General features: G+C 54.1%; 12 protein-coding genes across 12 annotated transcripts; 6 read left to right on the forward strand and 6 right to left on the reverse strand.

The window, feature by feature from the left end:
- Positions 1-38: 38 nt before the first annotated feature.
- BDP55DRAFT_694198 (homoserine kinase) lies at positions 39-1,254 on the reverse strand (the record flags this gene model as incomplete). The annotated part of the gene is made up of 3 exons (XM_060577321.1): positions 39-389; positions 457-755; positions 825-1,254. 3 exons carry the CDS (start codon positions 1,252-1,254, stop codon positions 39-41), a joined length of 1,080 nt encoding a protein of 359 aa, XP_060429257.1.
- Positions 1,255-4,356: 3,102 nt separating this feature from the next.
- BDP55DRAFT_664990 (EC5 protein) lies at positions 4,357-5,083 on the forward strand. The gene is made up of 3 exons (XM_060575001.1): positions 4,357-4,607; positions 4,641-4,642; positions 4,672-5,083. Exons 1-3 carry the CDS (start codon positions 4,379-4,381, stop codon positions 4,855-4,857), a joined length of 417 nt encoding a protein of 138 aa, XP_060429258.1. The 5' UTR covers positions 4,357-4,378; the 3' UTR covers positions 4,858-5,083.
- Positions 5,084-5,458: 375 nt separating this feature from the next.
- BDP55DRAFT_729031 (uncharacterized protein) lies at positions 5,459-5,848 on the reverse strand (the record flags this gene model as incomplete). Its single annotated transcript, XM_060579518.1, has 2 exons — positions 5,459-5,557; positions 5,627-5,848. 2 exons carry the CDS (start codon positions 5,846-5,848, stop codon positions 5,459-5,461), a joined length of 321 nt encoding a protein of 106 aa, XP_060429259.1.
- A 683-nt stretch (positions 5,849-6,531) lies between these two features.
- BDP55DRAFT_664991 (uncharacterized protein) lies at positions 6,532-7,466 on the forward strand. The gene has a single exon (XM_060575002.1). The coding sequence runs from the start codon at positions 6,968-6,970 to the stop codon at positions 7,334-7,336; it is 369 nt and encodes a 122-aa protein (XP_060429260.1). The 5' UTR covers positions 6,532-6,967; the 3' UTR covers positions 7,337-7,466.
- A 764-nt stretch (positions 7,467-8,230) lies between these two features.
- BDP55DRAFT_552798 (armadillo-type protein) lies at positions 8,231-11,857 on the forward strand (the record flags this gene model as incomplete). The annotated part of the gene is made up of 3 exons (XM_060569238.1): positions 8,231-8,276; positions 8,490-10,788; positions 10,984-11,857. The coding sequence occupies 3 exons, from the start codon at positions 8,231-8,233 to the stop codon at positions 11,855-11,857; spliced, it is 3,219 nt and encodes a 1,072-aa protein (XP_060429261.1).
- Positions 11,858-12,985: 1,128 nt separating this feature from the next.
- Positions 12,986-14,115, reverse strand: BDP55DRAFT_715851 (uncharacterized protein; the record flags this gene model as incomplete). Its single annotated transcript, XM_060578322.1, has 4 exons — positions 12,986-13,638; positions 13,671-13,676; positions 13,702-13,892; positions 14,097-14,115. 4 exons carry the CDS (start codon positions 14,113-14,115, stop codon positions 13,009-13,011), a joined length of 846 nt encoding a protein of 281 aa, XP_060429262.1. The 3' UTR covers positions 12,986-13,008.
- Positions 14,116-15,230: 1,115 nt separating this feature from the next.
- Positions 15,231-15,779, forward strand: BDP55DRAFT_632428 (uncharacterized protein; the record flags this gene model as incomplete). The annotated part of the gene is made up of 1 exon (XM_060572421.1): positions 15,231-15,779. One exon carries the CDS (start codon positions 15,231-15,233, stop codon positions 15,777-15,779), a length of 549 nt encoding a protein of 182 aa, XP_060429263.1.
- Positions 15,780-16,138: 359 nt separating this feature from the next.
- Positions 16,139-16,519, forward strand: BDP55DRAFT_744932 (uncharacterized protein; the record flags this gene model as incomplete). Its single annotated transcript, XM_060580525.1, has 1 exon — positions 16,139-16,519. The coding sequence occupies one exon, from the start codon at positions 16,139-16,141 to the stop codon at positions 16,517-16,519; it is 381 nt and encodes a 126-aa protein (XP_060429264.1).
- A 297-nt stretch (positions 16,520-16,816) lies between these two features.
- Positions 16,817-18,725, reverse strand: BDP55DRAFT_664998 (glycoside hydrolase superfamily). The gene has a single exon (XM_060575003.1). The coding sequence runs from the start codon at positions 18,452-18,454 to the stop codon at positions 17,246-17,248; it is 1,209 nt and encodes a 402-aa protein (XP_060429265.1). The 5' UTR covers positions 18,455-18,725; the 3' UTR covers positions 16,817-17,245.
- Positions 18,726-21,433: 2,708 nt separating this feature from the next.
- Positions 21,434-23,821, forward strand: BDP55DRAFT_665001 (sugar porter family MFS transporter). Its single transcript, XM_060575004.1, has 4 exons — positions 21,434-22,318; positions 22,384-22,487; positions 22,547-22,683; positions 22,779-23,821. Exons 1-4 carry the CDS (start codon positions 21,769-21,771, stop codon positions 23,665-23,667), a joined length of 1,680 nt encoding a protein of 559 aa, XP_060429266.1. The 5' UTR covers positions 21,434-21,768; the 3' UTR covers positions 23,668-23,821.
- On the reverse strand, positions 23,822-25,923 carry BDP55DRAFT_665003 (uncharacterized protein). The gene has a single exon (XM_060575005.1). The coding sequence runs from the start codon at positions 25,531-25,533 to the stop codon at positions 23,914-23,916; it is 1,620 nt and encodes a 539-aa protein (XP_060429267.1). The 5' UTR covers positions 25,534-25,923; the 3' UTR covers positions 23,822-23,913.
- On the reverse strand, positions 25,924-27,496 carry BDP55DRAFT_665005 (uncharacterized protein). The gene has a single exon (XM_060575006.1). The coding sequence runs from the start codon at positions 27,199-27,201 to the stop codon at positions 26,278-26,280; it is 924 nt and encodes a 307-aa protein (XP_060429268.1). The 5' UTR covers positions 27,202-27,496; the 3' UTR covers positions 25,924-26,277.
- Positions 27,497-27,503: the final 7 nt, after the last annotated feature.

Below are 27,503 nucleotides of genomic sequence, written 5' to 3' on the forward strand. Positions count from 1 at the left end.
TTAAGACCTTTTTTTCGCCAAGCTCATCGTCTCCCTTCTCACCGGATAACCTGTGTTCCCTCAGCGGGCTCCAGGATCTTCCACTCGCAGCCGACGTTCTTATCGACGTTGTTCTCCCTGAGGATCTTGATAATCTTGTTGGCAATCTCCTCAAAGTTGCTGGTGGCGAGCGCGAGGATGGTGGGACCCGCGCCGGAGAGGCAGACGCCGAGGAAGCCTGGCTGTGTGCTGGGGGACATGCCCTCGACGATCTGGCTCAGGCCCGGGATGAGGGTCTGGCGGTAGGGCTGGTGGATCTTGTCTTGCATGGCGAGGTGGATGAGTTCCGGGTCTGGGGGAGAGGTTCCCAGGGCCACGGGGAGGAGGGCTATTCTCTGCATGTTGAAGGTCTAGGGTGGGGTTAGTCGAGGATAGAACGAAAAGATATGAGAGACTAGGGGTTCAGGAGGCACTCACGACATCGGGACGGGTGTAGTGAGGCGGCAGCACCTCGCGGGCGAGGTGAGTGGGGACCTGGAAGTCGGGGATGATGGCGATGGCCTTGATCTCCTTGGCCCAGGGGAACTTGATGTGGTGGCCGATGCCGTGGGGGGGCTCCGGCGGGGTCTCGCCCGTGTCGACGCCGCCTGCCGGGGCGGGCAGGACTTCGCTGAGAGGAATCTCAATGCGCTGGACGTCTTCGGGCTTCAGGGGGCGGAGGTAGGTGCCGACGAAGCCGCCGTATAGCGAGGCACCGACGTTGTCGGGGTGTCTCTCTGGTCTCTTTGTGAGTAACACTGCACTGCAATGGTGAGGGTATCGATACTAAGAAAGGGGGTTCTCACCAATCATCAAGCAGAAATCGAATAGTCTGTCCAAGCTAAGGTGATCCAGGTGTCCGACCTCCTTTCCGAGCATCACGCCGGCAACGACAGCGGAGCCGGAGCTACCAAGGCCGCGGCCGAGCGGGATGGGGTTCTTGATGTGGACATGGGTTTCGACGGGGAACATGCGCTGGCCGTGGCACCGCAGGACGTAGAGGGCGACGCGGGTGATGAGATTGACGGAAGGGTCAAGGCTGATGTCGGAGGAGCCCTCGCCCTGGCCTTCGTAAGTGAGGCGGCAGTTGAGGGGTTCCGAGGAGGAGGTCTTTGAGCGGTCGATGGTGACGTGCAACTCGAGGTAGACGGAGAGGGCGAGACCGATGACGTCGAAGCCGGGGCCGATGTTGGCCGAGGACGAGGGCGTCTTGATCACGAATGTTTCTTTGGTCATGATGGACGAGGCTGGCGGTTGGTGTAAGTTGGTTGGGTGCCGGAAGAGGGTGAGTGTGTGTGGGCTGAGGATTTGAGATGAGGTGAGGGGTTCAGATCAGTTCGGTGAAGCGGGGTGGAAGCTTCACAGCGATCGACGGTCGTCTCAGTGTAGGGTATTGAAGGGATCTGTGATACCTTCTGGTGGGCTTTTACGTGAGATGAGAATGAGTTCTCATACAGAAATGTGAAAATGGGAGTGAGTCTAGCTCAGTGCTGCTTGAACTGGTGTCGTTCGTGACTCAAAAAATTTGGATGTCGCCCGATGACCGGAGCGTCTCAGCGGCCCGGCGCTGCTTCCTGGTGGGGTGAAGCCCTACACAGGAACGTCCAAGTGCGGGGTGTCCTTCCGGGCCGCCATTGGCCAATGAGATCACTGAAAACCTCTAATGCACGGTCAGCTCTCAGCGCTGTCACGCAGTGTCTTATCGCCCTGCCTGAAGGCTGAACCTCAGGTCCGCTGAGATGAGGTGACCGTGCCTGAAGCTCCCTAACTCTCTCTTATCTTATCGCGCCGCCTCTCCTTCTCTTCCAATTTCCTTTGACTTTCTCTGCTCGGTGCCTCTTGCCAATGACAACTGCATCTTTCAACTACATCTCATGCCTCGTCCCGGTGCAAGGCTGTGTGACACGCTGCTCTACTACTCGGCTTCTCTGCCTATGACTTACCTGCACATGTTGACGGCATCTGCTGCCCTTTAACATCTCGATTCGCCAACACAACCAGCCTCTCCAACAAACTGCCAAGAGCTCTCGACCTCGGTCAAGATGCTCGTCGATCAACAATCATCGTATGCCCGGCAGACCACAGGACCGTCGATCTCTTGAGGGGTTGCTCGCGATCTATCACATCCTTCCTGCCTTGTGGACTTCATTCTCGTAAGAAAGTTGGGACTCTAGGCGTCTTAATCTATTCTCTTCCCTGCCCTCACAGCAGCTCAACTCCCAACTCCACCTCGCATCACCGTGCTCTTACGAGTAACTCGCCCTCGGGTTGTCCCCGAGTCTGCAGAGGGCCGAGTCAGTGTGCTTGCTGAGAATCCTCCTTCCAAATTTTCAGATTCGAAATGATCATGACTCTCTTCATGAGCAGCCACCTTCATTAGAACTGGTACTGAAACCCCAGTGCCCAACGGGTCTTCGCAGAGACGACTATTCACCGCCTCCCTCGTCGAGGGTCTATCGGAAACTCCAAAAAGGAAGCGGAGATCAGGACAAGAGCTCGTGTTCTGCCGAGCCAACCGCACTCTCCACAGTCCATCACAGATGCCTGTCAGCCGCATCGGAAAGCTCCAGCATGGAGTTGCGGAGCTACGGATGGGGCATCACTTACTGTTCAGACGCCACAAGTCATTGTGGCCATGACCGAAATCTATTCTCAGCTCAAAGACGATCACTCAGAACTTAGAAGAGGATCACGAGAAAAGGGCGGCGAAGCTCGGATACACCGGACACCCCGCGGACGGCGACACAGCGACTAACACGGCGGTCGGCCCATGTCGCAGACGAGTGAGACAGCGCGTGCCGATCCGCGCTTGCGCGCTTGTAACGTTGCTCGACGCCACGGATAGTCAGCGTGAAGCGCACCTTATGCCAATAAGCGGAGGGTGAATGAAGGGCTTAGGGCTACCATGCTGCCCTACTGCTTCGCCATCGTGGGCGAGCTACGATTTGCTAGATTCCGCGCCGGTGCTCACTGGTGTCCCTCCTCCTCCTCCTGTTGTGCTCGTGGTGGCGGAAGGTAGGTCTGACTTTTGGGGCTCATCTGAACGTGGGATGGCGCCCGCCGCAGCCGTAAGCCCATGACGCTCGACGTTTGCATCGCAGAACGCCAGCCCCATCCTTTGAGGAAGCACGCCCCGACCACTCGGACTCGGGATTATTATGTCAAGTCTTTTCCTCTTCCTGTACGACGAGGAAACAGTAAGGTCGCAGCGGGCAGCGGACGCATGCGTTGGCGAAGAAACCGTTTCTGGCGACCAAAGGCAACACGAGGAAAACAGAGCCACCTGACGTTGCGTCCCGCCGGCATTCTGTGGGGAATAACAAGAGATCAACACCTGTTGGCGGGAAAGTCGCCCGACGCACAAATGAGCCAAGTTATGCATATTGAATCGAGAAAACTCCTCTGCGACGGCCTAAACAAGCTGGGGAAAAGTGTCAAGAACGAAAAAAATCGTTGCTTCCAAGAGTCCTACGTCTAGTTGCGATACTTTGTTCGGAATCAGTTAATCTCTTCCCTCAGAAGCGGCTGGGAGGAAATAGAGGCTGGCAAACTGGGGCAAAGATGCGGAACCAAGGAATGCTAAACCCGAATAACCTTAGCGGTCTCTAATTGCTAAAATAAGCCCAGGATGACAGCCCTGTCGCATGCACCGGTCAACTACACACCGTCGTCGGTCCGTTGCAGCAGCAGCCAATTCGAGGTATCGCGTGTTTGCTCCCGCCCCGTGCCATGAGCCGCCAACGGCGCTGGAAATCGGGGCTAGTGAATACGAGAATAATCCTCGCCTCGTTCTAGTGGCCCTTTCCCCACGTCAATAAACCAGATCTGCGATCGGCAGTGCAGGTGGTGCTTTTTCTACAGACTACGGAGAAACTCTCTCTTTTCCCTTGCTTCCCGTTCACCTGCGCCGCTCAATACGAATTGAAGGAACCCTGGGGAAGGCTTACCCCCTCCGGCAGTCATCCCATACGATGTGACATGTAGTATGGAGTCCCGCCAAGCCGGCCAAGGGTCCTGTTGCCGGCCATGTCACGACATGACGCTATGGCCGGAGAGACCGCAACGTCATGGATGACTTTTTCCCGCCTTCTTACTCTGTTTGCCGTTGGAGACAATGATCCGCTTCGGTTCGGGTCTGGTGATGGAACCTAGTGAAGAGGCTGATCATTGTTGGGGATGAGCTGAGTGTCAGGCTGTATAAGAAGAGACTGAAGACTCGCCTCATCCGACTTACTTCTCTCTTATCCTCATCAGCTTCTACATCAGCCTCTTCAACTACTACATACCAACAACTCTAAAAAAGCTTCCAAAGCTTCATTTACAACACCACCTCAACCACACCACAACCAACATATTCAAGATGCAGTTCTCCAGCCTCGTCACCATCCTCTCCTCCGTCGCCGCCGCGGCCGCCGTCTCCGTCTCCTACGACACCGGCTACGACGACGGTTCCCGCTCCCTGACCGCCGTCTCCTGCTCCGACGGCGCCAACGGCCTCATCACCAAGTACGGATGGCAAACACAGGGCCAGGTCGCAAAGTTCCCCTACATCGGTGGCGCTGACGCCATTGCCGGCTGGAACTCCCCCAGCGTAAGTTTGCGATTCTTCTCTTGCCCTCTTCACCAACAACACTCGCTAACATACATCACCAGTGCGGCACTTGCTGGCAGCTCACCTACAACGGCAAGAGCATCAATGTCCTCGCCATCGACCACGCCGGCTCCGGCTTCAATCTCGCCCTCGGCGCCATGAACGACCTCACCAACGGCCAGGCTGCTCAGCTCGGCCGCATCGATGCCCAGGCTACTCAGGTCGGCCTTAACGCCTGCGGTCTGTAGATCAAATAGTGGCAACGAAACAATGTCTTTTTAACGACGAGAACGGCATATTAATCAGCATCAATAATTGGAGGGTGGTTCAAATGGGAAAGCCCCCGACATTGCATGGAACCGGCGCTATTCAATCCTTTGGCATATGCATATCACGATACATTCCTTACATAGAAGCATAATCAATCATAATGAGACGTGGCTTACTGCCTCTGTCTATCAGCATTACAAGAAATATTCTTTTTATTGGGTGATTCAAACTTTTCAATACCTTTGATCTTACAGCCATATTTTGAAGTTGTTGGTGTACACAATTCACCTGGAAGTGAGCTGGCACACGAAATTCAACTTCATCAACTTCTTTCTGCCAAATTGCGTGAGTCTACCCACACATTTCTGTACTGAGGAAGCATGGGGTAAATTCGCGAAAAAATGACGACACGGTATTGCACTCAACCACGGCACTAGTCCGACCTTCAACCGGTCCGGCCGAGATATGGAGACAGCGAAGCCGGGTCCGAGCCGGACAAAGTGGAGCCAACAGACCGGCACCTTAACAACTGGATGTCTAAATAAACCCACTGAACCCTAGCACTTCACATTCACAAAGCTAGATGGCATGACACTCGTAGAATTCGCTGACGCATTTCCGATTTCCACCAGAGTGACCGCCGCTGATGCACTGACCCAAAATATCGCTCATTGCTTCCTGTGACCTAGGTCAGCACCGTAATACACCCAAGGTACTTCACTAAATACCATACCGGAGAACACTGACCTCACAATACAGAGTTTGCTTGGTTCTTGGAACCGTCATACTGCACACCACGCCACCGCCGGACGTGACCTTGTTGGCGCAGGCGCCCGCAGGGCCACACGCGCGGCAGAGCTCGGCTGCGCGGTTCTTGTAGGGTGCGTTTGGTTTGGGTGCGCCGCCGGAGCAGTTTGCTGCTATAGCTGTCGTTATGAATGTGACAAGAGTTGATATGCAGAACTTCATGGCTTGGATTTGTTCTTGATTAGGTAGATGATGAGTATCAGGTAAGTAGGTAACAACGAACAATTCCAGCTGATAGTTAGAGAACATTGGCGTGGTTTATTTGCTTTAATGAAGAGAAGATCCATGGAAAAGAAAGCAACTCTTTATGTAGCTATTCTCGCTCACGGCAGGACTTAGTCTGTGAGCCATATAGCCTCGAACCTTTGTCTTCTGCCTTACTTGTAACTATCGAGTCCAGGCAACTTAGTCTCAAGAGTATGCTGATCCAGGTCAATAAGCCTTCACGCCTAACATCTTTGCTTACTCAGACCCTTCAGCTCAACATTTCACATGCCTCAATAGGGAGGTGATCATAGATAGTGTACTTGAGATCGCAGGCCTCTTCATAGATCTCTAGTAAAGAGACAAATAATCTGTGTTATGAAAATAGTGTCCCCTATTGTGGCTCTGTAGGCTGCAGCGTTTCATTGCCGAGGCGCTGTTGTCAAGACTAGCCTCTAAGTCCTCGACATCGTATAACTTAGCGCTAGTAGTTGGGCAGGGACTCGAACGAACTAGAGGATGCGAGGAAGCCCCATATGATTCAATTGAGTAAGCAGATACAACATTTAGCTGCCCAGCCTATGCATATGCTGACTATAACATCCTAAATTTCTAGGAAACTTCAACTGTTTTGCGGAGAGTATAAGACTGATGAGCCACGTTACAAGGCGAATCTGGAGGTGATGAGACGTAGCTGGGTACTTTAGATTTGTGCGGAACTCCGCCGGCATGAATCGCAAGACTCAGCGACTCTCAGGAGATCTTCTCACTGCATGGTATTGCAAGTGGATAGATTGAGAACTATCTCTGAGGCGGTCTACATGTGTAAGTCTCACTCGGGCATGGGAAGGGGACCAGAGACCCTCGGAGACAAACTCCAAGTCCTAATCATACTTTCCGTCGTAAGTATGGCAAAGACGCTGAGCCTGCTCAAGTCACTTAGGTAGCCTGAGCCGGGCTACAAGAGGCAGAGTGTATAGAGCAGCGGATATTTGAGGCAGAGTGACGCCGCAAGTGAACATGAGATAAGAAACACATGACTCAACCCAGTCACAACTCACTATTGAAGAGCTCACGATGATTTTTAACAAAATTCTCATCAGCCTCCTGGCCGCTATTCCTCTCTATAATGCCGCCACCGTACCCTCCGCTGTCACCAGAGAGCCTGATTTCGAACTCATCTCGGAGGCTTTCGAAGCAGGTCAGATGGTCACCAACCCAGACATCAGCATCGGCGCCACTGCCACCAGTGCAGCTGAGAAGCGCGAGCACGCTGAGTGCTGGAACAACAGTAAACATTCCCTAAAAGAACCGAATGGTTCCTACTCTATCTCTGCCTCTGGGAACCATCTCCTCAGTGCCCAACGTCTTGGTGCCCTGCTCCTCGAAAATTCTCCGTCAGTTTTCAGAAGTGAGCGTTTACTAAACCAAGACGGGTTGCATTGATGACGACCAGGCAGAAACACAGAATCGATTCCCGAAGATACGAGGGTTATGGTTATCTCCTACTCATCTTCCTGCTGAAAATTCGAATGAAGACTGTTGAGCCGCTCAGAGAGAGAGAGAGAGAGAGAGAGAGGCGACGTCACTACCTAAGCTGCATGACTTTGTATGGTGGGGTTGTATGTCTAGACCTTTGAGCAACGAGGTAAGGCAGAGCCGCGTTCATCTCGTTGCCCAATACGGCTTAGTAGAACTCTTCGGACTAACTTGGACAGACTGACCAGACATCTTGGAGACTACCCAAGTCATGTTGCGGCATGGATGACAAAAAAGTGAACAATACCGGTGAAGATTCGAGAGTCAAGCGCACGTGAATGGAGGGGCAGAACAGGTACGTACCGGAGGGAATGGGCATTTTCTGCAGGCGCGTCCAGTAAAGTTGATGAGGGGTACCTGGACTTGACCCCGCCTTGCATCAATTTTTTTTTTCCTTTCCCCTCCAAGCACTGGCAGTTGACCTTCGACGCCTTATCTTATCAGCAGTGGCGGGGCTCATCTCGAAATTTTCACGCTGGTCCCCTAAAATTTTGTGTGGTGCAGTCGACGGGGTGCCTCCCAAAGCTGTCATTTGGCTGGTGGTTTTATTATTTTCTCATTATTTTTATTTTATTTTTTTTCGTCGTTGCGGCATGTCATAGGTGGTTCGGGCATCAACAAAACAACTGGCCGACACCCCGTCCTGGTCTTTCTGTGCTTTAATAAAAATTCAGTTGCGCCGGGTCACTACCTTCCTTTCCCCTTCTCTCACCTCCCTCTTTTTTTTTTTCTTCCCCTCCTCGTCTTCTCCTTCTTTTGCGCATAGTTGTGAGGACGACGAGACTCCAACAGAACCTCAAGATGGATAAAGGAAACTTGGTCCAGCTGCTCCAAGCGAGCCAGATTCGTAAGTTACCTTACTCAACTCCCCTTTGCTTTCCCCATCGCCCTGTGCCACCCCGGCCGCAAACCTGGTCGAGCCCGCCTCCCTCATTTCGTCGCCCTCGCTTGTTTTGCTTCGTATTTTTTTTTTTTCGCCTATAAATTTTGCTTTTTCTCCAGGCCTTCACTTTTGACTTCCTACGAAATCTGTCTTGCTAATGTGTTCTTTGCTCTCCAGCCGACACCGAGAAGGTCAAGGCCGTTACGGCTGAGCTTCAGAAGAACTACTACTCCAAGCCCGAGTCTCTTCTTCTCCTCATCGAGATCACCATCTCCCACGATGACGCCGCGATCCGCCAGCTGGCCTCTGTTCAGGCTCTGCGCCTGACCTCCAGACACTGGAGCAAGATTGACGCCTCCCAGCGCGAGGCCGCCAAGAAGCACATTCTGGACAGCATTCTGAGCGATCAGTCTGCCCCTTCCCGCCACTCCAAGTCGCGTCTCCTTGCTGGAGCTATCGGACTCGACCTTGAGGATGGCGAAGGCCAGGACTTCGTTCGTGGCCTGTTGTCTCTCAACGTTGCCGACAACGTTGCCCACCGCGAGGTTGGCTCCTACATCCTCTTCGCTCTGCTCGACAACGACCCCACCCACTTTGTGGAGCAGGCCCAGCAGCTTCTCGGCCTCGTCCAGAAGACCGTTGTCGACCCTGCGAGCGCCGACGTTCGCCTGAACTCTGTCAAGTCGATTGGCGCCCTTTTGATGATAGTCGACCCCGAGGAGGATGCCCAGAGCGTCCAGGTTATCCAGCAGCTCGTCCAGCCCATGGTCGAGATCCTCAAGAACGCCATCTCCGAGGGCAACGACGACTACTACCGTGATGTCTTTGAGGTCTTCCAGTCTTTCCTGGCCTACGACTCCGCTTTCTTGGGCCCTCACCTCAAGGACCTCATCCACTTCATGCTCGAGCTCGCTGTCAACAACGAGGTTGAGGAGGAGGCTCGCTCGCAGTCTCTGGCTTTCCTCAGCCAGTGCGCTCGCTACCGCCGCATGAAGATCCAGGGCATGAAGGACATGGGTGCCCTTCTCATGGTCAAGAGCATGCAGATTGTCACTGAGATCGAGACTGATGACGATGACGACGAGAACTCCCCCGCCAGAACTGCCCTGAGCCTCATCGATCAGCTGGCCAATGACCTGCCCCCTCGCCAGGTCATCGTGCCTCTGCTTGAGCAGTTCCCCCAGTTCGCCCAGAACCCCAACCCTGGCCACCGCAAGTCCGCCATGCTTTCTCTCGGCACCGCTTCCGAGGGTGCCCCCGACTTCGTTGCCACTCAGATCCAGCCTCTGCTGCCCATCGTTCTCACCCTGTTGAACGATCAGGACAGCTCCGTCCGTCACGCTGCTCTTGTCGGCCTCATTCACCTCGCCGACGAGATGGCTGACGAGCTCGCCCCCAAGCACCGCGAGCTCATCGGTGCCCTGCTCACCAACCTCGAGGCCGTCGCTGGCTCCACTGATAGCCAGAGCGTCAGAATCATCCGCGCTGCATGCGGTGCGCTTGACTCTCTCATTGGTGAGGGTCTTGATGACGAGCTCATCAAGGAGTTCGGCCCCAAGCTTATTGTCCCTATGGGCAAGCTTCTCCACCACGAGGACTTCTCCGTCAAGGGTGGTGCTGCCGGTGCCATTGGCGCCATTGCTGCCGCTCTTGGTAGCGAGCAGTTCAAGCCATACTTCGCTGAGGTCATGGGTGCCCTTGGACAGTACGTCACTATCAAGGATGGCGAGGAGGCCCTCAACCTTCGCTCGGCCGTCTGCGACTCCATGGGCCGCATTGCCGACGCTGTCGGTGCCCAGGAGTTCCAGCCATACGTCATGGACCTCATGAAGGCTAGCGAGGAGGCTCTCAGCCTCGACAACGCTCGTCTGAAGGAGACCAGCTTCATCCTTTGGGCTTCCTTGTCCAAGGTCTACGGCAAGGACTTCTCTCATTTCCTCCCTGGTGTCTTCAAGGGTCTCTTTGACTGCCTTGAGCTCGAGGAGGAGTCTCTGTCTATTCCTGGCCTTACCGAGGAGGATATCCCCGAGGGTCTGCTTATCTCCAACGGCAAGAAGCTGAATCTGAAGGCTGCTGCTGATGACGACGAGGAGGACATGGATGAGGATGCCGACTGGGAGGATCTCGAGGACTTCGCTGGTGTTACTGCCGTCGCTCTTGAGCAAGAGATAGCGCTTGAGGTTCTTGGCGACGTCATCACCCACTCCTGCGACGGCGCTGCCATCGAGCAGTACCTCGCCGATGCTATGGGCAAGGTTTCTCCCCTGGCCCAGCACCCCTACGAGGGAGCCCGCAAGGCTGCTATTTCTACTCTCTGGCGCGCCTACGCCCGCGTTTGGCAACTCTACGAGGAGTCGACCGGCGCCAAGTGGGAGGCTGGCTACCCCCCCAAGCAGGACCCTGGCCAGGTCATCAACGACCTCGGCCAGTCTGTTGTTGAGGCCACTCTCAGTGTTTGGGAAGAGGACAGCGAACGGTATGTGAACGAATATCTCTTTTTTACTTCCCCAACCCCCCGCCCTAAAGGATGAGTAACTCTCGTTATACCCAGCTCACTCAGACGCACAATGTGCGGTTGCTGAGAACACGATTGATCACGTCTGATTCATTGGGCATCTTTACCATTTAAATGGCTAGCGTTTGATCGGGCATTTAGCTAACGTTTCAACAGCTCTGTCATCACTGAGATCAACCGTAACATCGCCGCCACTCTCAAGTCATGCGGTCCCGCTATTCTTACACACAACGAACTGCTCAAGAGCAGCTTGACTATCCTTGGCTGCCTCATCACTCGCTCTCATCCCTGCCAGATGGATCTCGGCGAGGAGGAGGAAGAGGAAGCGGCCGAGGGCTCTTCTGAGTTCGACTGGCTCGTCATTGACACCGCCCTCGATGTCATCCTCGGCCTCGCCACTGTCCTTGGCAGTGACTTCGCTGAGATGTGGAAGGTCTTCCAGCAGCCCATCCTCAAGTTCGCCAGCTCCCAGGAGTCTCTTGAGCGTTCCACTGCCGTTGGTGTTATTGCCGAGGCCGTCAAGTACATGGGCCAGGCCGTCACCGAGTTCACCGACTCTCTCCTGCCCGTCCTGATCCACCGCCTGACCGACCCCGACTCTCTCGCCAAGTCCAACGCCGCCTACGCTACCGGCCAGCTCATCTTCAACTCCCAGGCTACCGACAAGACCATCTCCCAGTACCCCACTATCCTGGAGAAGCTCGAGCCCCTCCTCCAGATCAAGGAGTCTCGCATGGTCGACAATGTCTCCGGCTGCATCTCCCGCATGATCATCCGCAACCCCAACCCCGAGTTCGTCGCCCGTGTCCTGCCTCCTCTGGTCGATGCCCTTCCCCTCCAGGAGGACTACGAGGAGAACGCCCCCATCTACCAGGCCATCTACAACCTGTACGACTCCCAGAACCCCACGATCGCCAGCCTCACCCCCAAGATCCTGCCTGTGCTGCAGGCCGTCCTCAGCCCGCCTGAGGAGCAGTTGGAGCCTGAGACCCGCCAGTTGTGCCAGAAGCTTGCCCAGGCCCTTCACTGAACGTGTGATGGCTAGAGCAAGCATTGGAGGAGGGTATTGAAGCAGGAACTTTTGTGTTGCCCCCTTAGGGGCTGTTAATGAGTGATGAGTGGATGAGACACCCCCATTTCCTACAAAGTCTGTAGATAGGTTCATAGATTGCCAGGGTTAGACTTCCTGGATGATTCCCAAAATGCTCTATCAACTTTTTTATGTTCAACCTTATCTATTCCATGCATCGCCTCTAGTGATTCTGTGGGCTCTTGACGTCTGATCTATATATTTCAACATGCTGGTCCCGAGCGTGACGGGGTTGTCCAAGGAGTCCTCGAACAAGACCTTTGCATCTCCAGGCGAGCAAACGAAATAAGAATATTGGCCAAATTCTGCATGTCTCTCTTGTTGCCGCTACTATCATGGTTTTTCTCCTAGGCTTCTCAACTGATATGTTCAAGAGGGGTTTGCGGAAAGGTACGTGATCCAGGGGACGATGACGGGATCAGTAGGGGTAGACGCAGCTACACTGAGCAGCAGGTCATCTCATCACAGTACGGGCTAACAAGTCTAGTCACAGGAATAAGCTTTGCACTTAGCTTCGCCTTAGTAGGAGCAAAGAAAAGCTAACAAGTTGAGAAGACCCAGTTGGCCGTGCAAGAAAGAAAGAGAACCTCTCTTGCTCGCTGATCTTCAACCACTTTGCAAGCAGCCTCATATATGCACTTTCCACACTGTGGTCGACTCTCTGGCGTTTCCGTAGATGCTATCCCTATATCGGATACAATTTTTAATGTTATTAGTATGTCGCATTTCGCCATCGCCCTTGGCCATCCTGCCGCCGAACACCGCATTTATGCGCCTGGATACAATTTAGGTGCCAAGCGCTTCCGGGACACTGACGGGTTGGAGTCCTTTACTGCAACATGATCTTCTCTGAAGATCTGTACGTAAAAGACGTGATAGTTCGTTTATGCAGCCCAGTTCCGGCTTGAAGTATCCCATGGCTTAATTAAACTTGTCGAGCACAAATAAGTAGAGTACTACAATCAGTCTACATATCGTCATCTCTCGGTTTACTCGAGGTCGAGTGAAGTTCACGGTCCATCAAATGCTCAGACGTGCTTCTTGGGGTCACTTGAGTTTGAAAGTGCGTTCTAGGCGTCCAAACCTCTTTTCTAATTCTTGTACGTCTCTTCTAAAGCCATGGAGATCGAGTCACACAAAAGTTCTCTCACTTTAGCCCTATTCTTCCGGTCTACAAGATCGCCATGGTCTAAGTCTGGCAAGATTCGCCAGGGACAAATGCAATCGTAATCGCCATCCTTGACTGCCATGCGTTGAAACACCGAAGACATGCCCACTACCTTTTTGATATGATTCAGACCTCGCATGCGATTTCTTGTGTCGGGATGGCGCGAGAAGTCAATGATGCGCCCAGCCAGAGCCGCACCAACCACTGTCGAAAATGAGGTCCCGGACAAAGGGCTCTGATTCTTCAGTGCGATTCCCTCGCCCAAGATCGCAAAGTTGTGGGGAGACTTGGGCAAAGGTGTGGGGTTGAAGTGTGGCAGACTGCGTGCTTCAGCATTTGTGGCAAACATGCACAAGACCTTGTTGTGCCTGTATAAGCTGGCTGGGAACTTAATCCCTCCCAGGTTGCCAGCGTTGGAGGCAGCGCTGAAAACAAGAGTGCGAGCTCGATTTGCATCCTCGATTGCCATTTCCATGTCATCATTGTGCCTAGGAAAGCCCGAGGGCATGATGATTATGTCAACCTTCCAAGTTTCAGTAGCATGTCGAATGGCCTGTTTTATCGGTTAGCTCGTGTGCTACTTACAGGAAACTTTGAAGTCAGAGAGTTCACTCACCTTTGTCATGAGCTCTGCGGTACTGTCGCTAGCTATAGCCATCTCGAATACGCGGCCCACAAAAACCTCGGCGTCAGGATAAACCTGCTGAAGAATGCGCAAGGCGTTTGTTCCGTGGCCAACGCCATCTTCATGAGATATTGTCTCTTCGTTCACAAAATCCTTGTATTGGGCGAATGCCTCTGCAGACTCTGAACTGTTGACTCCAGTGTCGAGAATTGCAATCTTTGCAAGTGTAGATTTTGCATCTCTGCCCCCCCCCCCCTTCTGATTCGAGTGATGGTGTTAAAGATGTCGAGTCGCTCAAACCAAGCATCAGAAGACTCTCTTGTACTGAAACATCAATTAGCCACACTTTGACAGATTGCCAATCAATGTTCAATGTGGAGCCGTACCTGTTTTGTGCAGATCCATCTCTTGAGCAGGGGCTGGGTGCAAAAGTTGGCGAAGTGATCTCCGGTGGTCGCTGTTGTTGCTCGTGGGGGATGAGAGAAGTAGGAGAAGGAAGAGAATCAGTAACCGCTGATTTCTGCTGACTTTGTATTACAGGGTGAACATATCCTGCCGTGGGAAATCATATGTGATGCCCAGTTCGCGAGCGGCAATACCAACATGACCGATGGGTCTTCCACCAATACCAATGATCCCCGACTAGATCTGGACCCGTGGAATGAACAAAAGACGTATATCCAAACGATGCTAGGCCAGCTTGCACGAATATCCTCCGAAATCAGGAGCTTCAGCTTCAGTTATCGATATGATGAAATCAACGGAGCACTTGAGAAGGAAGATTTCAAAGATTTGCAAAACTATCTCATATCTTTGATCTCATATCTTTGATCCAAGTTGCACAAACCAACGTCGGCAAATCATCCAATGACTCCAGAGTAGATGGAGCCTTGCGGTCTTCACCTCACACGTCCGAAAGTATCTCTCGTGTTCAATGAAGACTAGTACACGCCAATATTTTCCGACGAAGTTGCTTGAAAGATGGAGATGAATTGGCGCTACACGATGTTCAAACACAGTCCACTAGCGATGCATCAAAGACGGTATTTTCAAGCGTGCCACACTCTCAGATAATCAAAACGTTCCTGATGAAGGCCGTCGAAGCACAGGCAACCGGCCAAGTTGAGATCAACGTTGGCCCAGACTTCGGCCTTCCAATTAGTCTGGGACTCCAGGCCAGGCTCACAACAAACAAGGCAACCAATCTGCAGTCAGTGGAGTTTGAAAAGATAAATCCTGAATGGATACCGCAATGGAAGGAAGTAATGGAGTGGGAAGCTGACTGAAACATCGATCGCTGACTAGCTAACTACAGAAACTATGTCGCTCAAGGCCTCCTGCCATACACATGCATTTTCGAAGATTGCAAAGTCGACACGAGGATACACGAAAGCAAAAAGAGTTTAGCACATCATCTTCTGCTAGAACACGGGAAAGACTATTGGGTCTGTTGCTCTTGCAAGCCTTCCACCGTCAAACCGAGTCGGATCTTCGAAACCTCCGCTTCTTGGGAAGCACACATGACTGATTCTCACCCTCAGCTGTTCTCCCCAGCGCAGCTAGGACTACTCGAGAACGTGAACAGGATTCAGATGATTCCGGCGATGCCGTGTCCCTTCTGCGGCGATCTTGGAGAAACAGACCCTTTGGATGAGCTCAGTGAGCATGTGGCAGAGCACATGCATGAGTTTGCACTGACTACTTTCTTGTGGCCCTCCAAATTCCACAGAGATATTGAAAAAGAAACCTCTGGGGCGGCCTGTTATAACGCGATTGATTCATGCCGTACCGAAGCACAACCGAGAGAGTCTGATGCTTTACCGAGAGATCATCATGGACTGCCGCAACTACAGTCTGCCCCAACCTGGAAGCTTTTGAGGATACGAATGCGCAACCGCCAGAATTTAAGAACCAGGTTGGGACGGTACGCCTTAGGCCAACCTTGGATGAAAAAGAGGCTGGCCAACGAGAGGTCGATCCCAATGTTAGGCGGATTTGACCTTGCACTCTTCTCTCATGTCCTACTAAGAGAGATTTATTTTTTCGCTGATCCGAGTATGAAACGTTGAGATCCCGTCTTGCCCAACAGGGGCGTTGAGTATCTGACTCTCGCGGGACTATTCGACATTCATAAGAAAACGGAATCCTACCCCCCCGAAATCTCTGATCCGAGTATTCCAAAGGAGTCACCTATTACATACCAACCGCCAGAGAGCTATATGCTCGTGCCGTTTTCTCACCCTCCGGATGGACTGATAGGCCTTGGCAACGTTATCAAAGACCCGTCTAGGCCAGATGAATTTCTAGGAAATTAAATTGCACTTCAGAATTGGGGAGCGAAACTTTTCAGGGCGAAAATATCCGGATAACGGGATCAGAAGCACCGCCACGAAACTGGAAAACCTCATTGCAAATGGGAAGAAAACAAATGCCGGGCCATGACTGGGCCAAAGACAGCGTATATTTTCTCGATATCAAGACTCTAGAGAAGAGCTTTTTGCGCAAGTCTCCAACTAAGGAAGCCATCGAAGCGATTTGCAATGATCCGTGGATCAAAGAAACAACGCCATCCAGACTCTCGAGAGGTCGGCCAGTCTATGTTATCAATGGACTGATCGTAGCAAAAGGCGTGCGTGTGAGAGAGAGTAAATACTTAATGGCAGAGGTCCTTGGAGACCCGCCGTACACCGCAGATCAAAGTTTTGATGCTGTATTGGCGTATTCGCTGCTGGAATTCAAGTCACGATTGGGAGCCGGCGACAAGCCAACCGTCAGAGCCTACGACGGTGGAAAAGCAGCTATTCTATAATGTTTGACCTTTAGTTTTGCCTTTTTGGTCCTTTCTTGATTTGGGTTGTCTTGTATTTGGGGTGCCTACACTTCAGTCAATAATACTCGGTTGAGAATTTTTCAATCAAATGACACAGTTGCTACCTGTTGTTTTTCCAAGGACCAAAAAGCTGTCCAATCATGCTCCATCTTGAAAGATTTTTATTGAGCGGTAAAGCTTTCAGGGCCACGGAATTGATATAACAGGTAGCCATCATCATCATTCACTTCTTTCATCTCACATCCAGATAGTTGCTTGGTGAAAGCTGAGGAGCCCTCCCGGTCGAGTTGTTTCAGATTCAGTCAAGTAGCCATTGTTTCTGAAGCTATCCAACTCGTGAACCCTATGGAATCTCTAGAACATGAGACTGGCTATTGTAATACAGTTTACTTCTTATATGCGCTGTGGCGGTTGTCGTCGTGAGGCTCATGTTGTGGTTCGGCCAATGGTGCAAATCCTGACGCACAAGTTTGAAGTGCCCGGAGGGATCTAGATTTCCATGCTCAACCTCCTCAGTTTCCTGAATCATAGCAGACCCCCTCCCACTACAGGATTCGAAAATACATAACAGCTATCGACCGGACGCTTGACAAATGTTGACTCATTTGATTCGAGATGAAAATCACTATCATCAGAAACTCTCCACAGGCTCTCGGCTTATGAACCCGGCCTCTATTGGGCATCGTGGTGTACATCTTCTACCCCTTAAAAATTGGTATAAATCCTCGCCTCCCACCCCTTCAACAACGGCGTAACCCCCTTCACCAACTCCCCACCCTCCCTCGTCCCAACCAACAACCTTACCTCAGCCGCCTCACACCCAAGCAACCCAGCTACATCCCCGCCACTCTCTCCATCCTCCTTTGAAAAGTTCATCACCACAAGCGCCCTTCTCTTCATCCCTCCCTCCTTACCATTCACCGGCGCAGGGCTCTCCTTGAGGATAACCCACGTCCTCTCGTTGTCAGCATCAAGCAGCCGATGCGATCCAAAGACAAACACATCGCGGTGCTGCTTCCTCAGCTTCAGCACCCTTTTATAAAACGACAAGATAGAGTCCGGGTCACTGCGCTGTTTCGCCGCGTTGATGGACTTATACTCGTCATGCACCCTCATCCACGGCTTCGCGCCCTCCCTCGCAAACCCGGCATTCGCACTATCGTCCCACTGGAACGGTATCCTTGAGTGGTCCCTCGCCAAGATCCGCAAGCCGTGCATCGTCTTCTCGATCCGCTCCGTATCTCCAGACTCCAACGCCTCCGAGTAAAAATTCCCGCTCTCGATATCTTTATACTCCTCGATCCCCCAGCTGGCCGGCATATTGGTCATACCAATCTCCTGTCCCTGATACAGGAACAGCGTCCCAGACATGGTAGCCTGCCACAGCGCAATCGTCTTCGCCGAAGCAAGCCACAGCTCCGGCGTAGAATCGTCACCAAACCTCGACACCGCGCGCCCGTTATCGTGGTTCTCGCAAAACGCCGTCGCCCACGCATCCGTCCCCTCGATAAAAGACTGCCACGTCTCGGTGTACTTCTTCAACGTCGACAGCGGGAACGGCTGATAAATGTACTTTGCGCCGAACCCGTTCCCGTTACCGAGGCGAATCACGGAAAACTCAAACACCATGTCCAGCTCCTGGGCCGCGGCCGAGACATAAGGGATCACCTGCGACGGGTGCGGCGTCAGGGACAGCTCGCCGACGGAGACGGCGTTGTACGGCGCCAGGGCCTTGCGGTTCATCTCGCGGATGTACTCGTGGATACGGGGGCCGTTGCACCACATCTCCGGCGCGGGCTGGTGCGGCGACGTGGGATCGGTGATGGGGGCGTCGACGTAGTCTGTGCGTTTGGAGTACTTGTTCACGGTATCGATGCGGAACCCGTCGACGCCGCGCTCGAGCCAGAAGCGCATCGTGTCCTCGTAGATTGCCTCGCGGCAGGCCTCGTTGTCCCAGTTCAAATCGGGCTGGTCGGGGGCGTATAGGTGTAGGTAGTACTCTTGGGAGTGCTCGTCCCAGGTCCATGTCGGGCCTGCAAAGTACCCGCGCCAATTTGTCGGTGGATGCCGCACGCCGTTGGCATCGTAGCGCGCGGGCTTCCAGATGTACCAGTCGCGTTTGGGGTTCTCCTTGGAGGAGCGGGATTGCTTGAACCAGTCGTGCTCGACAGAGGTATGGTTAACGACGAGATCGAGAATGACCTTCATGCCGCGCTTGTGGCACTCGTCCAGCAGGGTATCGACGTCGTCGACGGTGCCGTAAGGTGCGTAGATCTTTTGATAGTCGGAGACGTCATAGCCCATGTCGGCCTGGGGGCTCTCGAAGATGGGGGAGACCCAGACGACGTCGACGCCGAGCTCGTGGAGATAGTCGACTTCGGCGATGAGGCCTGGAAGATCTCCCCAGCCGTCACCGTCCGAGTCCTTGAAGCTGGCAGGGTAGACTTGGTAAAAGGTGGCGTCCTTCCACCAGGGCTGCTTGCCTACCCAGCGGTTCTCATCATCCCAGACGAGAGATCCCATGGTGAAGGAGGGGGCTGTTGAGGGTGTATCAAGCCACGCTGTAACGAGGGTGAGCTTGTCGTCGACCGGGTAGGTGGAAGAGAACGAGCGGCAGACGGCGGCAGAAGAAGAAGGGGGACGAGCAGGAGAGGGGGAGGTCGAGTTGCAGAGAGTCAAGTGTGGGAGAAGTCCGAGGTCAATGGGCACAGGTCAGGACGCGCCGGGAACGATTCGCATTTTGACCACGCGGCGTACGGGCTGCATGGGAATTTAGACGGCGGCGATCAGCGGCCGGGGCAGAAAAATGGCGTGGCGACATGACATGCAGCGGAGAGAAGAGCGATGGGCGTGGGGGGAGTATGCGTAGCGGGCATTCGTACGAAGGGAAATGGACTACGGATACAGTTGTGGTTATCGTGGTTGTATGTGGGTTGAGTGGTTGATTTCGGGCGAGGATTTCTGCTTCTACCGAGGACGGGAAGCGGGGGATGAATGTCGTGCCGGCGGAATCAGTCCGTAGAAGGGCCGTGGGGAGAAAGGATGCATCGTGTGAGGTGTGACGGAGTGAGAAATTGCAAGAGAGTGCGTTTGTCGGTGGAGATGCCGATGGGAGAATGGGCAAATAGCTAACGGAATCCCCGCCTTTTTCTTGGTTATCTAATTGCTGAGTCCTCGCCGCTGCGGGATGCGTCTCTCTCTCTCACAGGCTCACGGCAAGTATCCGTGGGGAGGCCGTTAGGAGGAAATGTATGCAACGTGTGGTCGCAGGAGGGCATGTTTCCCCTCCTCACTCCGCATTGCTCCCGCCCGTTCAAGGTGCCAAGGTGGTGGATACGAAATATCCGTACGGAGTAGTGTACGGAGTACTGCTGTTGAAGAAGCGGAGATATGCGGGATTGCCTTGCCCACCAAACGCACATTTCTCTTCGGTTTCCATTTGGATTGTACGTATCTCACTTTGGCTTTTAATTAGCGCTCCGGCGGCTTGGGATTGAAAGTGCTTAGACTCCGCATCCGCCGCACATGGTCAGTATCGGATGATCATGCATTGGGGTCAACAGGAACAGACCGTCGTACAAGATGCAAAAAGTTGAAGAATGAGAAATCTTCACCGAGCGGAGACTCCGCCTTCCCTGTCGGCGAAAAGAGTGGAGACAGCCCGGACCCGGAGCTGCTCCGCTAGACTCCGCACCACCCTCCGACCCCCCTGTCTTCCGCGGGAGCCACAAACGTCATGATCGCCCACCAATCAGAACCCCCCTCAGTCAGACTCGGGAAGAAAAAGTGGTGATGAGCTTCAGGGCCGTCAGAAAAGTCTGGAGAACCAGGCTGGCTAGATCATGGCTGGGTTGGTCGCGTTCCCGAATCTGGGGAAAGCCGGGAACAAACTCAACTACGGGCCAGGCTGACGGTGGCTACGCCGCACATCCGCATGGAGCTCGGCTCGGGAAACATGAGGCGCTCAATTTAGTTTCGACCTCGTGAGATGCCATGATGCGAATAGCGTCACTCCATCATTCCCGATCCCTACTTTTTCCCTTCTCCCCCTTAATTCATACGGTAACTCCGTTGACGAGAACTGTCACCGGCGGAGTCTCCTGTTGACGCCTCGTGCCACCATCTCCAACATGTCCAGAATGGATTCTAGCTGCACCTTGGCACGAGTCGAGGACGCCATCACCAGACCCGAGGATGGCTTAGTGAAGCTTCTTTTCCCTCATCGATCCATGGCTCCAGATTCCATCTCCATGCTCGTCTCCGGATTCATGGAGTTGCAGCTGGGAAACACTCCAAAACGAGATTCAAGGAACCAATCCCGTTGCTCCATGGCATCCCCACAACGCCCATCTTTCTCTCAGGCTACCTTACTGCGTACTCCGTACGGATACAATGCTGCACACCGGTGCATCGTCTCTCCTCTTCCTCCGCTTCTCCACATATTGCCCATGGAGTTGGGAAAAACACAATGATTCGACAGCCCTTCCCCTCCTCCTCCTCCTCCTCCTCCTACACAGTAGTGTAAACCACCAACCGCCCTCCACCCATACATACCGAGGACCGGGCAGGGGTTGAACCACTCGGCTTTTGCTTCGTCGGGCGATGGCTCATGGCCAAAATCAGATGGGCTTGGCACAGCAGCAAACCACCCCATGTCAACCGAGACTGACACACTTTCAACCTGCTGCAAAATCCTCCCTCACTCTCACCACAATGACCACACAATTAACAATGCAATCACGCCAAACCCATCTTGTCCAGGGGACCACCACCCCCCCCCCCCCCCCAACTTTCTCCCCAAAGGGAACCGGAGCAATGCAGTAAAGGCGCACGGTTCAAGCCTAGGCGTCTTGTCACTGAACTTTTAGCTCATTTTTATTTTCCAACCTCTCACTCGACTCACCTTTTTTTTCCTTTCTTCTGCGTATTGCTGCACTACGAATACGTCCTAATGTTACTTTGACTACGACCCTTCTCGTCGTACCGAAGCTGTCAAATCTCATTCGGGGCCTGGCGACCATCCTTCAAGGGATATAAGACGCCCCGAATGCCCTCCTCAACTCAATTGACCTCCCTCCCTCAGGCGTCCGACTTCCGCGCATCACCGAGCCTCACCCACCTCCTTCATCTCCTCATCACCATCTCGTAAATCTCATCCCATCTTTCATCCGTAATATCACCAGCATCATAAAACTTGATACCCTGTACATACAACCATCAACCTCAAAATGGCCGACCCAAAGCCGCCCTCTTCCCCCCTCCACGAGGACAAGGAAACAGGCATCCACCACCACGCTTCAACCACAGACGACGTCAACATCGCAAACCCCACCAGTAAAGATGCCGCCCACCCAGAAGACCTCGCCGCAGAAGCAGCCCAAGCCGCCTCGGCAGAACACAAAATGTCCCTCCTCGAAGCCGTCCGCACCTACCCCAAAGCAATCGGCTGGTCTGTCCTCCTCTCCTCCACCCTCATCATGGAAGGCTACGACCTCGCCCTCCTCAGCAACCTCTACTCCTCGGCCGTCTTCAACCGCAAGTACGGCACCTTCAGCGAGGCCCAGAACAAGTACGTCATCTCCGCCGCCTGGCAGTCCGGTCTCAGCAACGGCGCCCGCGCGGGCGAGATCTTTGGGCTTGTCATTGCGGGCTGGACGGCGGATCGGTACGGGTATCGGGTTACGACTATGGGATTCTTGGTGTTGATGATTGCCTTTATTTTTGTGCTGTTTTTTGCGCCGAATGTGCAGATTTTGGTGCTTGGGGAGGTCCTCTGCGGTGCGTCTTCATACTTTCTCTGTCTGATGAGGTGTGATTGATATCTTTATTCTAACGTCTTGCAGGAATCCCTTGGGGTGCTTTCCAGAGTGTCACGCCAGCATACGCCTCCGAGGTCGCTCCCGTCGTTCTCAGGCCGTATCTCACCACCTTCATCAACATGTGTTGGGTATGTCACAATCAGAAGAAGGGCAGCCACGAGACGGTGCAAAACTAACAAAACCATAGGTCATTGGCCAATTCTTCTCCGCGGCCGTCAACAAGGGCTCCTACCACCACAAGGACGAATGGGCCTACAGAATCCCCTTTGGAGTCCAATGGGTCTGGCCCATCCCCATCCTCGTCGGCCTCTTCTTCGCCCCCGAGTAAATCCCCCTTTTCCTTTAGTCTCGCCCTGGTTTTTTTCTTTCTTGAGAAAATTTCCCATCTCTTCTTCTATGCTTTCGACTAACGACAACAGATCCCCCTGGTGGTACGTCCGCCACAACGATAAAGCAGGCGCCAAACGCGCCCTCCTCCGCCTCACCTCCCGCAACCAACCAAACTTCAACCCAGACGAGACAATCGCAATGATCCAGCACACCAACGAGCTCGAAAAACGCGCAAAGGAAGGCGTAACCTACGCAGACTGCTTCAAAGGCATCGACCTCCGCCGCACCGAAATCGTCGTCGGCATCTGGCTCGTCCAGACCCTCGGCGGGCAGAACCTCATGGGCTATTTCGCCTACTTCCTCACGCAAGCCGGCATGGACCCCGGCAATTCGTTCAGCCTGTCAATGGGCCAGTACGCCCTCGGCATGGTCGGCACCGCGGGCTCCTGGTTCCTCATGTCCCGCATCGGGCGGCGCACAATCCACTTCTCGGGCCTCTGCGCGCAATTCTGCCTCTTGCTCATCGTAGGCTGCCTCTCCTTCTCCAACAGCAACGCCTCCGTCTGGGCCATCGGCGCCATGCTCATCGTTTTCACGTTTGTCTACGACTTCACCGTCGGTCCCGTGACATACTCCCTCGTCTCGGAGCTGTCATCCACCCGCCTCAAAAACAAGACCATTGTCCTCGCGCGCGCGGGCTACAACGCCAGCAACATTTTTGTCAACGTCATGACGAATTACCAGCTCTCGTCGACGGCATGGAACTGGGGCGCGCGCACGGCGTTGTTTTGGGCGGGTACGTGTTTGCTTTCGTCTGTGTGGGTGTATTTCCGCGTGCCGGAGCCAAAAGGCAGGACGTACGCTGAGTTGGATTTGTTGTTTGAGCACAAGGTCTCAGCGAGGAAGTTTGCGGGCACAAAGATTGATCCGTACTCGCATGAGCTCAACAGCGAGAAGAAATTGGCCGAGGAGCACTGAGCCTTGTCTTTGCCATGCTCCGGACAAGGGGATAAAAGCAAGAAAGACAGAATGCGTCCACAAACGGGTCTTGAAGATGTTGGATACCCCTATAGTTGGAGTTATTGTACCACTTAGATACACTACAAGCGTAATCTCATGCATAATGAACAGGCCTTGACCTCTCTCCCCTATGTAGTTTACACTCGACTCTCTTTCCTTTTCACGCAAATCCCACCTCGTATGTCCATGGTATCAAAAATTATCTCACGTCGGCCGACGCCCCAACGTCCCGGCAATCGCCATACTCGGCACAGCCTGCTGAATATGCTTCTCCAACAAATCATCATAGATCGAATTGCCCCCCGGCAACCGCGTAATCAACCTCCTCATATACTCCAAATCATCCTCCGGCCCCGACCCCGTCCCGCCCATCCGGCCCCTCGGGCTCGACGGTTTCGTAATCGGCACCCGCGCAAGCACGTCCACCGCCGCGCTCGCGATGTCAAACAACTTCTCCGTCAACCCCACCCCGTGCACCTTGATACTATCCACCGGCAAATCCCGCGTCGACAGCACCAAGTCCTTGGCCACCTCGAGCGGGTAGTGATACGTCATACTCGGCGAGTGAACAGACTCCTCGGCAAGATACCCGAACCGCAAACGCAGCTGCCAGAGGATAATCCGCAACCACAGCTGCGTCACCCGCAAGTTCGCCTTTTGCGTATCCTTCAAGTCCGAAGTCGACCGCAGCGCGCCATTCACCGCCGTCTCGATATACGTCAACGCCGCGTTCGACGGCGGCGTCGCCACCTTTTCCATGTTCAGCAGCGCGATAAACGACGTGTCCAGCGGACTAAACAGCGCCGCAAGACTCCAGAACCCGGAGAGGCTCGGGTCGTCGGCGCCCAGGGTAGGCGACTCCGCCGTAATCTGCAGCGTCACGGGCCTTCGGTACCGGATCCCGTGCGACCGCTCCGAGACCAATAACACCCAGAACAACCTATCCGCCAACACCACGGCCCTCGGACTCGCCGACGCCTCGGGCGTATTCATCCTCAACAGCAAGAACAACGTCGTTGCCTCTCGCAGGAACAAGAACGCCTGACTATGGTGAAACAGCGCAGAGTGACACGCATACAGGAAAAACGTAAGCAAACACTGCTCAAACGTCGGATTCGACCGCCTCGCGAAATTCCGATGCGCAGCGAGCGCCTCCTCAAACAACATCCTCCCATGCAGCGCATTCTTCTCCGGAATCAACCCCTGCAGCCACAAACTCTCCGGCTCCTCCACCTGGAGCAGCACAAGCGCGCACACCGCCGTCAGGAGACAATGCGCCTCCATCCCGACCTCGCTCGGCCCCGCGACGACCTTCATCTGCGCGACGTACTCGGGCGTCAGGATCGGGATCGTGGGATGCAGCCGCGCGAAGAAGCGGTCCACGCAGTAGTCCATCACGCGCGCCGGTAAGAGGTCCGCCATGCGCTGCACGGCTTCGTGGGGCACGTGGCCGAAAGCCTGGGAGCCGTCTGATACCCAGGCGAGGGAGACGGGGCCGGGCAGGCCGAGGCACTGGTCACCTAGGCCGGCGTCGACGCAGCGTTTGCAGGGGCGGTATTCGTTGCATGCGCGGCGGAGGTTTTTGCAGCGGGCGCAGGCGCGGGAGACTTGGGCTCTTTTGGGGCGGGAGCCGCCGGATGAGGAGGATTTGCGGCCGGCTGAGGTTCCTCCTCCATTGTAGTTACCACCGCCGTTGCCGTTGCCGTTGCCGGAAGAGTCTTGGGCGTCTTCGCTGTGGTCACGACGCTTGCCGAGGTGAGAGCTGCTGGCTGGGGATATCGTGGAGGGACTAGCTGCTGGGGGGGACACCATCGTCTTTTCCATTGCGAAGCCTCATGGTGTAGCAAGTGATTCTTCCCGCGCGCGGATGAGAAGTGAGATGTGCGCGCAGAGGGTAGACGTCTGATCTGAAGTGTTGATGTTTTTCGTCGACGTTGCGTTTTTTTGGGTTTTGCTGTCCACTTTGGATGAGAGAGAGAGAGAGAGAGAGATTGGACTGAGCAGTTGAGTGTGACGTGACCCCAACCACGTTACCACACACACGCAAATGGTTGATGGCCGGGGAGTTCAAGGTCCACGCGTGCCGAGAAGCGAGAAAGAGTTAAGAGACTCGACTGGACGCACAGAGAGAGAGAAAGAGAGAGCGAGAGAAAGAAATGTCCCCGTTTCTGCCGGTGCCAGTGCGCGCAGTGGACTTCCATTTCCCCAGTGAGTCACGTGTTACCCCGCTAACTCCCGTCCTGGGGGAAGATTCAGGCGCTGTCATTGGTACGTTTGGTGATGGGACGATGCGTACCAAGTACCGTCGGGACATGGGATGCTGTACCGCAAGGTATTGCCGCTCCAGCAGGATTCGTCCCTCGAAGATGCAATGCAACTGTGCAATTGAGCATAATCTCAGTACTCCTCATATTATCCCTGACGGCCGTTGATCTGTACATCTTTTCAAGTGACCTCCATCAGGCCATCACCGTGTCCAAGGTAGTCTAAGAAATCATCAACGCCTTCGCTATGCACTCCAGACATGCTGTATTATCCATTCCCCACCAAAGAAGAAGAAAAAAAAAATCACTTTTGTCGCATGTTCTTGGGCTTGCGCTTCTTAAACACCACCGCCGGCACCGCGGCCTCCGTGGCCTCGGCAGCCTCGTCCTCCTTCTTGACCCCGTCCTCTCCCAACGCCGGCACATCAAGACCCTTCCCAACCTCGTCCTCCACCGGCTCTCTCTTAACAGCCGGCGCATCAGACGTCACCCCCGTCGCATCCTCTCCTTCACCCTCCCGCTTCACCTCATCCCCGCCATGGCCCTCCTCCTCCTTCTTAACACCCACCTCAGCATTCTCATCCTCCTCCTCCTTCTTCACAGACCTCATCAGCGTATTCCCACTCAGCAACGCATCAAGATCCTCATCATCAGCCGGCATTGCCCTAGTACTCCCCCACTTCCTAGGCTTCTTAAACAACCCCCTCACAGCCTCCTCCTCCTCCCTCTCCTCCTCTGTCTGCTCCCTCTTCCGCACTCCAACAGCCTTGGCCTCAACAGGCTTCTCCCTCTCCGCCTCCTCGTCAACAACCTTTGTCGCAGTAACAGTCCACTCCCCCGCCATCGCCATATCGCCCCGAAACTCCGTCGGTATCGACACCCCCATCTCAGCGAGCTGTTCCATCTGCTGTTTGCGCTGCGACTCTGCTGACGGGGGCCCTCCGCCGCCGCTGCTGCTCGAACCGAGTTTCGAGAATGATGATGATGATGAATGCGATGACCCCGTGCCCGATGATATACCCTTCAACCTCTCCACCTCGCGCTTCGCTCGGTCCTTTTCGCGCTCTTCTTGTTCATGGCCGCGGTGGAGGTCGCGCAGGAACCGCTTGAGTGCGCCTTGGTGCTTGCCTGTCGCTTCGTGGTTCTGGCGTTCGAGCTTCGTGTCGCGGACAAAGATGCTGCAGTGTTTGCACCAGTATTTTGGCGTCGATTTCCAGTATTCTGACATCGTTTCGTGCGTGCGTGCGTGTCGGGGGTGTGTGTATGTGTGTAGAGGTACTGTCGAAAGAAGTGGCTGGGTTTTCGTGTGTTGTCAGAGAGAAAGAAGGTTGGCGGAGACGTCACTGGAGGATGCGCGCGCATGCCAAAATTTGGAGGTTCGCCCCAATTGCCGTGCTCTGGGGGCCGTGCAGCTCTTATCTTATCTCCAGCTACATCCCAGCAGATGAAATGTCACTCCCTCTGCGTAACGACCTCGGAGGCGAGGCCATGGTCGCCAACATCCAAAAGAATTGTTCACTCAAGATCAAT

Source organism: Colletotrichum godetiae (assembly GCF_030913485.1).
Source record: "Colletotrichum godetiae strain CBS 193.32 chromosome Unknown BDP55scaffold_22, whole genome shotgun sequence".
NCBI classification, from domain to species: domain Eukaryota; kingdom Fungi; phylum Ascomycota; class Sordariomycetes; order Glomerellales; family Glomerellaceae; genus Colletotrichum; species Colletotrichum godetiae.